The 15,581-nt window shown below is 45.3% G+C and overlaps 2 protein-coding genes across 2 annotated transcripts in view; both read left to right on the top strand.

The window, feature by feature from the left end:
• LOC137259760 (phosphatidylinositol 4-phosphate 5-kinase type-1 alpha-like) overlaps nt 1-15,581 on the top strand; it is a 367,781-nt gene that overhangs the window by 120,078 nt on the left and 232,122 nt on the right. The window lies entirely within an intron of this gene.
• The window catches only part of LOC137259756 (putative leucine-rich repeat-containing protein DDB_G0290503), a 143,151-nt gene that overhangs the window by 118,372 nt on the left and 9,198 nt on the right, over nt 1-15,581 (top strand). Inside the window, exon 40 of the mRNA XM_067797360.1 lies at nt 517-629. Coding sequence (XP_067653461.1) covers nt 517-629 — 113 coding nt within the window. The remainder of the gene's footprint in view (nt 1-516; nt 630-15,581) is intronic.

The following is a 15,581-nucleotide window of genomic DNA, read 5'->3' as shown; positions in this document are numbered from 1 at the left end:
GGTAAAAGCGGTGTAAAACTAAATTCACTCATATGGTATTTTTGTTCCTGATGTAGTCAGTAGCCTGTGAAGTATCTTCAACATATTTATTCATAAGAACAGACTTTAGTATGTTCGAAAGTTTATGGACTAACAAAAGAAGCAGACAAATGTGTCTCAGCATACCTTTCCATTATGACCCAAAAAATCTATTTCACATCACCTCCCTATCATCAGTGTTAGTATAAGGCCCATCCAACCGCCTGAGACAAGCAAGATTTCTGACTGATGGTCTAAATTCACAGCTGGCCAGCGCGATGGTCAGGTAAAAATTTAGATGTTTCGTTCATGTTGTCTGGTTAAATCATTTTTGGGCTGGTAACATTTTGAAGTTACCAGCCCAGATGTCTGGCTGTTTTGGGGGGCTTGTTTCACACACTGCAACCATATGCAAATTATTCACATGCTTCAGAACCACAGAACCACATTTACACAATCATCATTTTTCTGATTAAGTACCCAAAACTGATGTTTCAGTTTTCCTCGTCTCATGCTAAACATGTGTCTGCTGACCCTCTCAATCTGTACAACACACCCAGGATACTCGAGCTGGATATAAACAGGATGCTGATTGGTCAGAACAACATCAGGTAAAAGCCTCAGTAATTGGTCAATTTAACTCTTTAGTAGTATAGGGAATGATAGTCCGAAAACACTTTTCAAAAACCCCTCTAAAAAGCCTCATTTACTAAATGAGGCTTTGGTGGGACCATTAGCTCTTGCTATTATTGCCCCTACTACAAAGCTACGCCATCACGTTTACCGTGACTTGGCAGGCGGTAACACTGTGCCGTACGGTACGATCAATAATTCTTCTCTTACAAATCCCCTACCCGGCCCATCCCTCAAGTAGTACAAGTTAGGTTCGTCGGCTTTTATATCCACTTTATCTATGTTGTAAGTTTTGACTGACCATATAGGATCGGTGGCTCGCTTACGGTTATGTTATGTTTATATCAATGAAACAGTTTAATGTGAACCGCCTACGATCTCTTTGGTGTTCATAATAAAGGCTTGCTGGGCTTTTTGTATTCCCTGTGCTATGTACTTTTTTTTCTCGTCCTCGCTGATAGCAGACTTACGAGACTTGGATCGAATATCTTGTTTCATTCCGTTATATTTTTTGAGTTCAGAGAGGATTGAACTAAACTCCTCTTCTGAGATCTTACTGTCAGAGAGTGCCGTGGAAATTCGCTCACTCACTGTGTTCAGCTTTGCTTCGGCCAGAACCCTGATCTCGTCGTGTTTCAATGCCTTACGATTAAGTCTGCGTGATACTAACTTAAGCGCCAACCCTACCAACCCTGTCACCCCAGCCGTTATTTCAATACCTAACACTATAGGTGCAGCCACGATGGTAGTCAACAACCCAACGCCTGCCGCCCCTAGTCCCATGCTGGTTGCCATAAGGGTAGTGTCAGCCCCATCCACGAGATTGAAAGCTCTATTATATTTTTTACATAGTGCTTTCCGCGTGTCACGGTCTTGTTCTAGTTGACGTTTTACATCACATAACTGCCTCAAGCGGAACCCATCTACGGTTTCTAACGTCTTAGCTACTTCCTCTACGACTGGGTACAGACCCATCCTATAATATATATTTTGAAAGATATTTTAATTGGGGTTCAGTTAAAAATCTATCAATGTATTTGAAGCCTATAAGTTCTAGACTACTAGTCAGGGCAATAGGTGAGAGGCTAATAAAATATCCTATTCTAATGAAAACCCCACTGGGGCTTATTAAGTGGTTTATAGGACCCGTGGTATCCTGTTGTATAACAATACGACAATATTTGTCTCTGTAAGACCAGCGTATTGACACCCCGGGTAAAATTTGGTGTACTATTGGGAAGTCTTCATCGAATGAATCCGTACAGAAGACTTCTATGATGAGTGTGAAAGGGGGGGTTATTATTTCAGGATTACTAAATGTTAATTTATTTTCGAAGTAAGTTGATAACCCATTTTTGTCGTAACCATCAGATTGTCTGGGTGCTAATCCCCTCTCCGGAATGAAATCCCCGGCCCAGATACCGTTGTTCCTAATCTTAGTGATCCAATTATTTTCGTCTATTGTGATATAAGGTGAGGTGGGTGTTAAGTTGATCAGCCATTTAGGTTTTTTAAAATCTGGTAACGGCACCGGTCTGTACATGTTGTCTTTGAAGTGTAGGATGTAGAATTCATCTTCCTCACCAGGCTGATCGAATCCCTCTGTATCTCCCAGGTCGTTAAGTGTAGTGTTGGGATGATGATTAGTCATTATTATACTATTATGATATAATTTCCAACTGGTTTTCTGATAATAATTCAGGGGTTAACTTAATACCCATGAAGTGTATGTTGTCAGGTAGGAAGATATTGATTAATGATATCTTGTTTTCTACGATCACGTTGACCCCCTGCAGACTGGTCTTGGAGTCGACACCCACCCGCACGTAAACGTTGCAAACTTGAAACTGGTGTCGTTTCACCCACCCGAGTTTGATCCCCTTCACGATCTCAACATCATTCCCCGATGGTTCCCCTAGGTAGACTTTGATGAATAGTGTTGAGTTTGCCGGTAGACTCTCTAGTATCTTGACCACGCCTTCGAATTCAGACACCAACTGCAATTTCACGTTTTGTATGGCTGGTTTACTCGATAGCATGTGGGCTGCTATAGTGTTGACTGGGCTGACGACTATACTACGTCTCTGAGTTGGGACGTAAGCCACGAGCAGGGTTCCATTGTTCACGACTTTGTTTAGGTGGTTGTCTTTGTTATCCGTGAACACGTAAGGGGAGACGAGTCTAATATTGAGAAACCATTTGTTATCGGGTAACAACACCCACTTGTCATCTTCGGTGAAGACGAGCATATATGGTTTGTTTTTGACGACGGTAGTGCTCTCAACATCGTCTAAGTCGAACAGTTTACCTCCGAATGATGGGTATATTCTCCAGTTGTCATCACCGGTGTTGACGAGGGCGTACTTAGTGTTGGCTGTTGCTCCTGTGGTATCTACTACATCGCTTAGGGCTCCACCGGAGGAGACTTCAACGCGTTTGTAAATGTTGTTTTTCAGTTGCAAGGCGTACGTTTTACCATCTACTCCGGGAGCGTCGAAACCGCGTGTGTCTCCGAGGTCGGAGATCCCGATATTGACGCATTTTTTCACTCCGGGCCCTTGTGCGCTGGTCATGTTACGTGAAGCGTTAAGCTGAGGTATCCTATATTTACAGGATTATGATTTATATCTAACACCGATATTGTCAGTTCAGGTATGTTACCCTGGGTTAATCTCTTATACTGCCGTGGTGAAAATGACTCGGTTCTACCGTCGTTGAATTTCTCAGTTTTCACCGGCACTGCTCTCAGTATAGTGGAAGGGTGGCCTCCTTGAATGTTATACGTTGTGCTCACCTGACCGAGATGAATGTATAGCTCTCGGTACGGTACTAGTTCGGGTAACTTCGTGCCTGTGACGGTTGTTGTTGGTTTTATCTCGTCAGGAGACATACCGAGTATCCTCGCTAATGGCCGGCCTAGCCTCAAGGAGGTTCTTCCGTTGTTGATTAACACCACTGTGCCGTTTGAGTCGTTCATCTTGAGTTCGGCTCCCAGGGGTTTGAAGACCTCGTCGTTTAGCGAGCACACGCTGTAGTAGCCGTCAGTTATTTGACTGCGAGTTCCACTGACGAACAGCTTATTGTTGCTGATATTAATGTTAGTCCATTGCGGTAGGTAGGTGATATCGCAGAGTGCGACTTCAAGTTGACCTGACGTGTTATCGATCGCGTGCGTCAGCTGAACGGCCTCACCGCTCGTTATTCCTGGAAGTGTTATGTACATATTATATTATATAATTTATATATTATAATATGGATTTAGCACACTTGAAAATCGTGGTGAATGCAGATGGTACGGGGTTTAAAACAACCTTTATTGATATCTTTGAAAAGTATGTCGTGTCCGTTAATAACACGCAGGCGGTGGTAAACTGGAATCAAAACCCAATGCAGTTTTGGCAGAACCAACTCAACTTTGCTGTGTGGTGTGCGACGACAGGGTCGGGTGTGACGCCAGACTATGGTATAGACGAACTGAGTAAGGCGGTTGTTTTGTTTCATATTTATTATCAAACGAGACGAATATTGAAGGAAATAAGTGCTCCTCTTCCCCAAGATAAAGCGTGGAGTATGACGAATAACCCCTATGATAGACGCGCTTATGAACGTATTTGTGGGGAGTTTGAGATTCCAACGAATAAAGACTTTCGCCTTCCTGGTGTGAACCATGGTCTCGGTATAGTTCTCGTATACTTCTACAGGTCCGGAAAATATTATGCCGGTTCTAAAGATGGTTCATACAACCCAAACCGGCATACATTTACAGGCCCCACAACGAATGAAAAGATCCATGTCAGCTGTATAAAGCAAACCAGTCCTGATGCAGCCACAGCCTGGACTAAAATGATCTCAAAAACATCGAAAGGATTCACTCGTGCTGGTACAATACGCTTGAACGACTCGATTCGAACGTACGTGTGGGCGCTGTTGGGTGCGCAGTCGATGACGCGTTCTAACATCCTCGGTAAGGGAACTGCTTACGACGCTCAGACACAATTCGTTTCCAACGTTGAGGATGCTATCAATTCTCCAGTTGATCTCCCGCGGGCTATCGACCGTTACCAAAACGTGTTAGAATACGCCAGATCGAAAGTCAATTACGTGTTCGGCGTGGGGTTGTACATGGCCCCGAGTGATATGCAACTGAGAATAAAAAAAGTGGTGGGTTATAACAACAAAATAGTCATAGCCACGGCGGACCAAAAGTTGGGTATCAACCCCGATATTAACACCCCACATATCCCACACACCCAACCACGTGAAAAGGGTATAGTTGCGCCACCCCCGGAGCCTAAAATTCATGTGGAGGTACCCCCTGGGGGTGTGGGGGTTTCCACCACCTATCAACAGCATATTGATAATAAAACAGCCCTAGTGGTTGGTGGGGTAACTTTGGGGCTTATTTGGTTAAAGATTTCTTAGCCGCTACGTACACCAGACCCGCCACGGCGACGATGGCTGCCCACAGGTTTTGACTGAGCCACATGGCAGTTTTAGACAGAGCGCTCAATAACCATGAGACGATGCTACCCAGTATGCCGGGAAGGGCTTCGGCGGCTTTACCAGCCAGTTTAGCTAGGCCTTCCCCGAGTTTTTTGATCCAGTCTTTAACACCACCACCACCGCCTGGAGTTCCACCGCCGGCACTTGTGGGTGTGGGGGCACCCCCCACCAGTGACACCACCAGGGTTGATATGATTAAACCCAATGCAGTCAGAATGCTGGCGATGGTGATCCCTTGCTCCCGGAATAATATCCGAATCCTGTTGGCTAAAGTTGTATCTTCGTTCAGTATTCTATCGATTGTTTCCCGAATGCGACTGATCTGGGATCGAAGATGTTCACGATTCGAGGAAGCGGCTTCCAATCGTGTACGTCTCTCGTCTTCTAAATCGCGTAGTCGTTCATTGATACGATTCTTCATATCATCGTCGTCAGTTTCGGTGAGTTTGGTTTTTTCCCTAGCGATGTGCTCGTCGATTTCGTTCAGTTTCCCCATGTTGTTCACGAGTTCTCCACGCACGCGTTTCACGGCTTCGTCTAAGCCGTACAGTTCCCTTACCGGAAAGTCAAACCCCGGTAACGGTTTGTCCCAGTAGGTGCTCAACAGTTTTTCTATGCTGTCCGAGGCTTCTGTAGCACGCTCTGGCGTCATTTCATCTATAGTGGTGAGGTGGGATCTGGTAGCTTGAAGATCTTCTTTAACGGTCTTAGGTATTGCACCACCGTAATCAGGCATGTTTAGATGTTTAATGATAAATTTAGCACCACCATTGCGGCTGGCTAGAGTTGACAAGGCCAGTGGTTTTTTAGTGATCTTGTTAAAGAGGTCAACCTCTGGGGCAGACTTAAGACGTAGAACACCCTTTGTATCAACAAAAAAATTCTTATGGTATATACCCTGTGGTTCAACGTAGTTTTTATCGCTTTTTAAACTTTCGTAATAATCATTTACCGTTGTTTCTAAAAGTTGTTGGCTCAATGGCAAACTAGTAAATGAGGTCTCCTGCTCATCATCATATGCCTGGGCACTAGCGCCCCGCATATCATCCATAGGTATGTCTTCATCCATTAGTATTTAAATATATTTTATTTATATATAACAATGTACGGTAGAAAATTAGATCCTTTCAGAAGATTGAGAGAGCCATTAGGTGCCAGAGCCGTGCGACAGTCGGTGACCATCACCAACAATCCCAGCAAGATAGACCAGAACCAAACTCTGCTGGTTAGATTTCCAAACCTTGGTGAGAATGACCTCATTGTACCAGGCACTGTTCGACTGGCGTTCAATATCACGTTGACCTCCGACAACGACAAACGCGAGCTAGTGCGGAACGTGGGTCGAGCTATCATCAAGAAAACGACCGTCAAGATCAGCGGTAACGAGGTGCTGAGCATCGATGACAGCGACGTGTTTCACTGCTACAAGGATCTCTGGAAAAGCGAGAGAGAACGAGTCAATGATGTGTACCAGGGTATCAGCAAATCAACCCGGGCGCGCATAGGATACGTCTTCACGACAGACCAGCAAGACAAGCTATCGGACGGTGAAAAGGCTATCGCTCTAGCATACGGGAATCGATTCTGCGTGCCGCTCGACTTCGAGTTGCTCACGGGACACGCGCCGTTTTACCAGGCCGCGCTGGGTGATAGGCTCGAATACGAGCTCACGTTTAACGACTATAGCAAAGTAGTGCGTACGCCGAACGGTGATGAGGCCAGTTATACCATAGACAACATCTCTCTGGAGTTCGACATGGTCACTAGCCCGGAGCTGGCCAGGCAGGTTCGAAGTCAGTACTCTGGGAAGATGGCTATCCTATACGATCGCGTACTGAGGCATAGATCAATCGTGCGAGATAAGAGCGACACTGTGTGGAATATCAACCTGAACGTGCCGGCGAGATCGATGAAAGGTATCCTGGTCGTCCCCGTGGAGGATTACGATCCATTCCGGAGGGACAGCGAGAAGTTTTTCAACCCCGAGATTGAAAAGGTGGAAGTTACCATCGAGGGCGTGCCCAACCAGCTGTTCAGTCATGGTATGAGACCACACCAGCAGTGGGATGAGATAAAAAAGCTACCAGTGGGGGATTACATAACAAAGGACCTGGACCTCGGCTCCGTGCAGATCGGTGAATACCTGACCACCAAGTACGCCCTATGGTTGGACATGCGATCCACGGATGATGATAAACTGCATGGCAGCGGGCGTCGTATAGATAACGGCAGCGAAGGGATAACCATCCAGATTACTAAGAAGGCTCAAACCGCTGGTAAGTTGAAATTATATCTGTACGTTATTATGGACGCGCAACTTAATATAGACAATGGGAGATTTGTGCAAGCCATCTACTAGTGGGGGGTACCCCCCCACACCCCCCAACAATAAACTGCCCCACCTCCCCACTGACCCACACTGCGCTATCATATGCGGGCAGACTGGTTGTGGGAAGACAGTTTTCGTGTTGGATATGTTGGAGGGTTACTACAAGGATGTGTTCGATAACATCGTTATCATGTGCCCTACTCTGAGCATGAATAAAACGTACGCGCGACCTTGGGTGATGACGGACCCGGACGTACACAAAATCGACCCTGGAACACGCCTGCAGGACTGGTTGAAAGCTCTTCACGAGAAATTTAAAGGGGAACCGACGCTGTTCATACTGGACGACTGCAGCGCTAATCGCGAGATAACAAAAAAGAGAGACATGCTATCGTACCTGGCCTTCTCCGGCCGGCATGCAAATCACAGCGTCTGGGTGCTAACGCAGAAGTTCAACTCGGTGTTGAAAGACCTCAGGGAGCAGACGCGATGGGTGGCCTTATTTCACTGCAAGGATAGGGATTCGTTCGAGGAGTGTTTGAGAGAGAACGATGTGATGAGTAAATTAGAACGGGAACGGGTGAAGAAACAGCTCGCTGAAACTAAACACGCTAAGCTCGTACTAAAAACCGACCAACCCGTGGCTTATATAGTATACTAAAGCTAAGCAAAGCTAAGCTAAAGCTAAGCAAAGCTAAGCAAAGCTAAGCTAAAGCTAAGCTAAAGCTAAGCAAAGCTAAGCATATAGCTATGATATTCGAAGTATTTGTCGTGTGCAACTTAACCTTCATTTCTCTGTGTTTTGTCTGCATCGGGTATTATATAGTTAAAACTAAATCTTACTTGTTATATTATAAGATGGAGTGTGAGGAATTACTCGAACAATTGTCTGTGGAGGGTTCCCCCAGTGGGGATTCCCCCAAGCGAGAGAAACTGGTGGCGTTGGCTGTTGGCGGCAAAGCCAAACATTACTTTGGAGACTACACTCCGGATAAAATTCACAAAATGTCAGCCGAAGAAATCGATAAGCTGTACGCTAGATACGAGTCCCGGCTCGGAGCAGAAATGACAAAAACAATAGGATCGGCTATGACCCAGATATACACCGGTATTGTATCACAATTCCTTCCCATTCCACCAGAGCGCCGACTTTACCTGTGGGAAGACCTCGAGAAAGACCCTTTTATCGAACACGCCGTGAGCTCTATCAGCTGCGGGCTGTACCACAAATATGGTATGTTGTTGGCTCCAGTGACGGCGGCGATTATCACGGCAAAACATTGTCAATTTGAGAGAAAGAATAATAATAATAGTATAGATGTCCGAGGTGACGGAACCAGTGAGTCCCGAGGTGACGGTGGAGACCCCAGTGGAGGAGACCCCAGTGGTGGTACCCCCAACAGTAACCAGGCAGAAGAATCCTAAGAGAGTAGCTGCCGGTAAAAAACGGTGGTGTAACCAACATAAAGTGACCAATCCAACCCGACTGTTGTTGGCTGTAGGCGTAACTGCTGCCGTGGTTATAACATGGTTATACGTGGGGGTACCCTCCCACAGTGAGCCACAACCCAACAGTGAGGTAACCCCCAACAGTGGGGGTATGGGGGTATCCCCCATGGTAGACCCGCATATCATGTTATAATTTTAATATTTTATATCATATACATAATGTCTGAGGGGAAAACGTTCGTCAACGACGCATACCACGCCACAGTGGTAGCCAGTCTAGCAGTAGGGTACGCTCGGTTGACTAAAATGGTGCTTAAACAACCAACTATCAAGCTAGATTTCAACCTGCAGGATATGGGTATGCTCATAATGAACCTTGGTATGGCGATGGCCACAAAAGACATCCTAGTAAAACAAGGAATAATACCTGATAATATAATGAAATAAATATAGGGATGGCCACGATAGCTATGATGGTCGGTGGGGCGTTAGTGAATGCCCTGGCATTTTCCGGGAGTAATTACCTCTTCTCGAAACTACGAGATGATCACGCGGCTGAAATACAGGAAGAAAGGAAGCGACACGATCTCGCTACTGAGAAATTACAAAGAGCACAGGCCGAGTACGCTAAAAAACGCCTCCAGAGGATCGATTTTATTAACGAACAACTCACGCGTGAAAACCATGCCGTTCAAACATTCAACGATGTTGATGAAGCAATGAAAGAATACTACCAACTAACTGGTAAACGATTGGAAGCGCTCAATAAACCCACACTCGCTCAGTACTACACACCATCCAAGGGACAAATGAATCGTGAACTGGGCTTCATAGTGTTGGGTATAGCAGCTACTGCGTTGGTTGCAAAGCAATTAAACTAAAATACCTATATAAGTAAACATGAGACCCGCTCCATACCGATGCGAATATATACTTATGGGGAAGACCGAGGCCTGTGGTAGGAAATGCAGGAATCAGGGGTTCTGTTGTTTCCATATGGGAAGTCCTAACTACACGTGTTCTGTGTGTGGTATCGGGGTTAAAGGGCACTACTGTTTATGTAAAGCTCACGGAGCGAACGTAGTCAGACATCAACTCATATACGAGAATAAAAAAGGCTACATAAAAGAACGTAGGCGACTGCTCAAGATAGACTCCAATTAGAGATTATTATCAGGTCAGCCTTATTTCCAGCTGCCACTAATCCGAACAGACCTTCTAATTATCCACAGGACGATGGGCTCAACTGGGATGGTATAGATGAACCCACCCCAATATCCCAGATCACTAAAGTAGAAAAACAGAATAATCTGGCTATAAATGTCTTTGGACACGAAGGTAACACAACAATAGTACACAGGGTCAGCCCGGTGAAGGATTGTCAAGTTATTAATTTATTCATGATTCAAAAAGGTGAAAAGTATCACTACACGTGGATAAAACATCTCAGCCGGTTGTTGCACGACCAGTCGAAACACGTTGGGGAAAAACACTTTTGTGTACGAGATTATACACACCTACGTATAGCTATGTCTGTGGAAAACATATTCAAATATGAACTGGCCTTATGGGGCAGCTTCAGATTTAAGATAATAGTGGACGTGGTATGGATTAAAGAGGGTGTTAAGTATACTCACCCCTTCGAATGGGAGCGGGATATCGCGTCTCAATATCATATAGAACGTTTTTCGAGTATAAGTGAATACAAGGAATACTATACCCAAGGCGAGTACTGGATTGAAACAGCCACACTATATATTTTACCAGGTACGTGGGACGATTTGACAGAATGTCTAGAATTGTACCCGGCCACCAGAAAATATTTTTTAAGAGTTACTGCCGACCAATTAGACATTGATTCTCTTAGGTGTAAACACTATGGCTACTGTGCGCGAGCTCAAGCGGGCCGCAAAGCAGAGAGGTGTTATCGGGTATTCTAGAATGCGGAAGCCAGCATTGTTGAGATTACTAGGTTTAGAACTCCCTCCTACGGTAAAACAGTTAAAAGCTCAAGCGAAACAACTTGGATACACGGGTTATTCAAAACTGGGGAAAGCCGGGTTAACCACATTGTTATCACATACCCCTGTACCCACTGTAAAACAACTGAAAGCCGAGGCACACGATTTGGGTTTAGGCGGGTATTCTCGTATGAGAAAACCACAGCTTTTAGAATTATTACGACAGAATAGAGCTATTGACCTACAGTTTGTGCGCACTGAGCACGCCGTAGGCAATTATTTGAGAGGTTGGCGCATGCGTGTTGATAGAAACATAGACATTACAGATATCAAGCCTCTGATAGCTGATAAGGTCAACCAGGAACTAAATAATCTAGGAAGTATCAAGTTTCAGATCACAGTGAAAATGTCGCTTGATAAGCAGGTTGGGAGTACCACTGAGTATGTTCAACCTTACTTCCGAGGCAAACAAGAGGTCGTCACACATGCAGAGACCATTGACGCATCAATCGATAATAGTTTTCAGCAGATACGAGAATACCTAGAACGCTACACACACTTAGGGTCCGGGTGGGCTGTAGATAAAATCGATAACGTCTATCTAGATATAGCTAACTACGTGCCGTTCAGAGGTGGGTCATACCTAGCCTTGCCTCCCTACTATAAGAACAAACAAGCCATAGTAAACGTTAAGAATAGAGGAAACGATTGCCTGAGGTTATCTATCAGGTCAGCCTTATTTCCAGCTGCCACTAATCCGAACAGACCTTCTAATTATCCACAGGACGATGGGCTCAACTGGGATGGTATAGATGAACCCACCCCAATATCCCAGATCACTAAAGTAGAAAAACAGAATAATCTGGCTATAAATGTCTTTGGACACGAAGGTAACACAACAATAGTACACAGGGTCAGCCCGGTGAAGGATTGTCAAGTTATTAATTTATTCATGATTCAAAAAGGTGAAAAGTATCACTACACGTGGATAAAACATCTCAGCCGGTTGTTGCACGACCAGTCGAAACACGTTGGGGAAAAACACTTTTGTGTACGATGCCTACACTGTTTCAGTCGGGCTGATTTATTAGAATCCCACCTGGAGGATTGCCAAGGTGTTGGGCAGACGGCCATACGAGTCGACATGCCTAAGGAAGGTGAAAATATCCTAAAATTCGACAATCACAAGAACCAAATGTCTGTGCCTTATATAATATACGCCGACTTCGAAGCCTTAGTGGTTGGGGAATCATCCACTAGTGGGAGTTTCACACACAAAACACAAGAGCATAAAGCCTGTTCGTTTGGATACATTGTCGTCCGTTGTGACGGGGAAACGAAAGCTCCGGTAGTGTATAGGGGTCCTGACGCGGCTGAAAGGTTTCTAAAGTGCTTGCAAGAGGAAGAAAAAATTATTAGGAATGCATTGTATAAAATCGCTCCAATGCGTATGACCCGAGCCGACAAGCTAGCTCACGCCAGTAGCACTAACTGTCACGTGTGCGACTCGCCACTTAACGGTGATTCGGTGAGAGATCACTGCCACATAACTGGTAAGTATAGAGGCGCCGCTCACAACGCGTGCAACCTCAAGCTTAAAATCAATCCTAAGACAATAAACATCCCCGTTGTCTTTCACAACTTGAGAGGATACGACTCTCACTTGATCATGCAGGCCATCGCGAAAATCGATGGTAATATAACGTGCATCCCCAACAACATGGAGAGATACATCTCCTTCAGCTTAAACGGACTTAGGTTCATTGACTCGTTTCAATTCCTCCTGTCGTCACTCGACAGTCTGGTCAAGGCCAACAATACCTTCCCTATCACAGATCGATACACAGACGCCGAGACTAGACACCTGCTCATGAGGAAGGGCGTATACCCATATGAGTACATGGATAGCTGGGCTAAGTTCACAGAGACCAGACTACCTCCTATCGACTGCTTTTATAGCAAGCTGAATGAAGCGTCCGTCTCACGAGACGATTACTCACACGCGATTAACGTATGGAATAAACTGGGTTGTAAGAACCTTGGCGATTATCATGACCTGTACTTGAGGACAGATGTACTGCTGTTAGCCGACGTGTTCGAAACGTTTCGGCGGACATGTTTCAAGCAGTATAAACTCGACCCCGCATGGTATTACACCAGCCCAGGTCTGTCGTGGGACGCCTTGCTTAAAAAGACAGGAGTTAATTTAGAATTGCTTACAGATTACGACATGCACCTATTCATTGAGAAAGGCTTGCGAGGTGGGATTTCCATGGCATCCAAACGATACGCTAAAGCAAATAATCAATACGTGAAAGGTTACGATCCTAACAAACCAACCAATCACATTCTCTACCTCGACGCAAATAACCTGTACGGCTGGGCCATGAGCCAGTATCTACCTACAGGAGGATTCGAATGGGTACCAAACGTTGATGTTATGAGCATTGCACCAGATTCGAACAAAGGTTACATCCTCGAAGTTGACTTAGAGTATCCCAAGGCATTACACGCATCGCACAACAGCTATCCCCTTGCACCAGAACGTATGAAGGTTAACCCAGACTGGATGTCTGAGTACCAACATAACTTGTCAGGTGGTCGTGTGACAGACGTTGAAAAACTCGTGCCTAACTTAATGAATAAGACCAAGTACATAGTTCACTATCGCAACCTACAGCTGTACCTGTCATTGGGTATGAGGCTGACCAAAATACACAGGGTGCTCATGTTCGACCAGAGCCCATGGATGGAGCCCTACATCAGAATGAACACAGACCTACGAAAAAAAGCCACCAGTGATTTTGAGAAAAATCTCTACAAGCTCATGAACAACTCGGTGTTTGGTAAGACTATGGAAAACCTGAGGAAACGCGTAACCGTGAAACTGGTTAGATCTAGTGAGGAAGACAAGCTCAGGAAATTGATAGCCAGTCCGGCATTCAACCGTAATAAAATATTCACAGACGACCTAGTTGCCATACACATGAAGAAAAGTCACATAAAATTCAACCGACCTGTTTACGTTGGGATGAGTATCCTCGATTTATCCAAACACCTGATGTACGACTTTTACTACAACGAGCTCAAGAAACAGTACGGCGACAGGTGCGAAGTGTTGTACACTGACACGGATTCCCTGCTGATGGAGATTCGAACCGAGGACGTGTACGAGGACATGGGGAAACACCTCGATTTATACGACACCAGCGACTATCCTAAGACCCATACTATACACAGCACGGTAAATAAAAAGGTCCTAGGTAAGATGAAGGACGAGTGTGCTGGCACGCCAATAGCTGAGTACATAGGTTTGAGACCTAAGATGTACTCCATATTGAAAGCCGACAATAGTGAGATCCGGAAAGCTAAAGGGGTTAAGAAGTATGTGGTGAAACAACACATCAAACACGCCAGATTCAAGGAGGCCCTGTTCAAGACCCGTACCTTTAGGCATAAGATGAACACGCTTAGAAGTGATGGACATAAGATATACGGACTGACTATAAACAAGACGTCCCTATCGCCTATGGACACGAAACGTTGGATAGCTATTGATGGTATAAACACATACGCGTATGGACATGAAAAAATTTGAGGCTATTTATTACAGCCCGCGTGGATATTGGAAAGGAGCTAGCGCAGTAAATAATCTATCTAAAATGGCGCGAGTATCACCGGAGAAAGCCAAAGCGTGGCTTGAAAAACAAGCCCTGTGGCAGATCTATTTGCCGGCGCCACGCTACGTACCTAGAAGGAGTTTCGGAATTAACATACCTAATAGCATTCACCAGGCAGACCTACTGTTCCTACCTCATGATAAGAGGTACAAGTATGCCTTAACCGTAGTGGATGTAGCCAGTCGTTACAAGGAAGCCGAACCCTTGACCACGAAAGATTCGGCCAAAGTAGCCAAAGGATTAGAACGCATATACAAACGCAGCCCGCTGACTTGGCCAACAGAGCTGCAAGTTGATCCCGGACGGGAGTTCATGGGTGCCGTTTCACAACTGCTAGCCAAACACGATACAAAGGTCAGACGTGGCACGGCCGGAGCCCATCGCAGCCAAGCTATAGTTGAGAGATTTAATAGGACTTTGGCTGAGCGCTTGTTCGGTCATCAGTATGCTAGGGAGATGACAACCACTGGAAAACGATCGACCGAATGGGTAGCGAGGTTACCCGAGGTTGTGTCGGCAATCAACCATGAAGTAACCCGGCTCACTGGTAAGAAACCGGCAGACGCTATCAAACTAAAATCAGTGTTAGCAGAGTCGTCCGCTCCATTGCGTGGAAAGGAGAAACAGATACCAGATAGGGCCTTAGTTAGGTATCTATACCAGCCGGGGGAACACGAGGGCGATAGCCGTAAGCGAGCCACCGATCCTATATGGTCAGTCAAAACTTACAACATAGATAAAGTGGATATAAAAGCCGACGAACCTAACTTGTACTACTTGAGGGATGGGCCGGGTAGGGGATTTGTAAGAGAAGAATTATTGATCGTACCGTACGGCACAGTGTTACCGCCTGCCAAGTCACGGTAAACGTGATGGCGTAGCTTTGTAGTAGGGGCAATAATAGCAAGAGCTAATGGTCCCACCAAAGCCTCATTTAGTAAATGAGGCTTTTTAGAGGGGTTTTTGAAAAGTGTTTTCGGACTATCATTCCCTATACTACTCTCTTTT

Source organism: Haliotis asinina, chromosome 13 (genome assembly GCF_037392515.1).
Source record: "Haliotis asinina isolate JCU_RB_2024 chromosome 13, JCU_Hal_asi_v2, whole genome shotgun sequence".
Taxonomy (NCBI): Eukaryota; Metazoa; Mollusca; class Gastropoda; order Lepetellida; family Haliotidae; genus Haliotis; species Haliotis asinina.
Note: the sequence above shows the minus strand (reverse complement) of the source record. Positions and strands in the feature narration are given on the sequence as shown.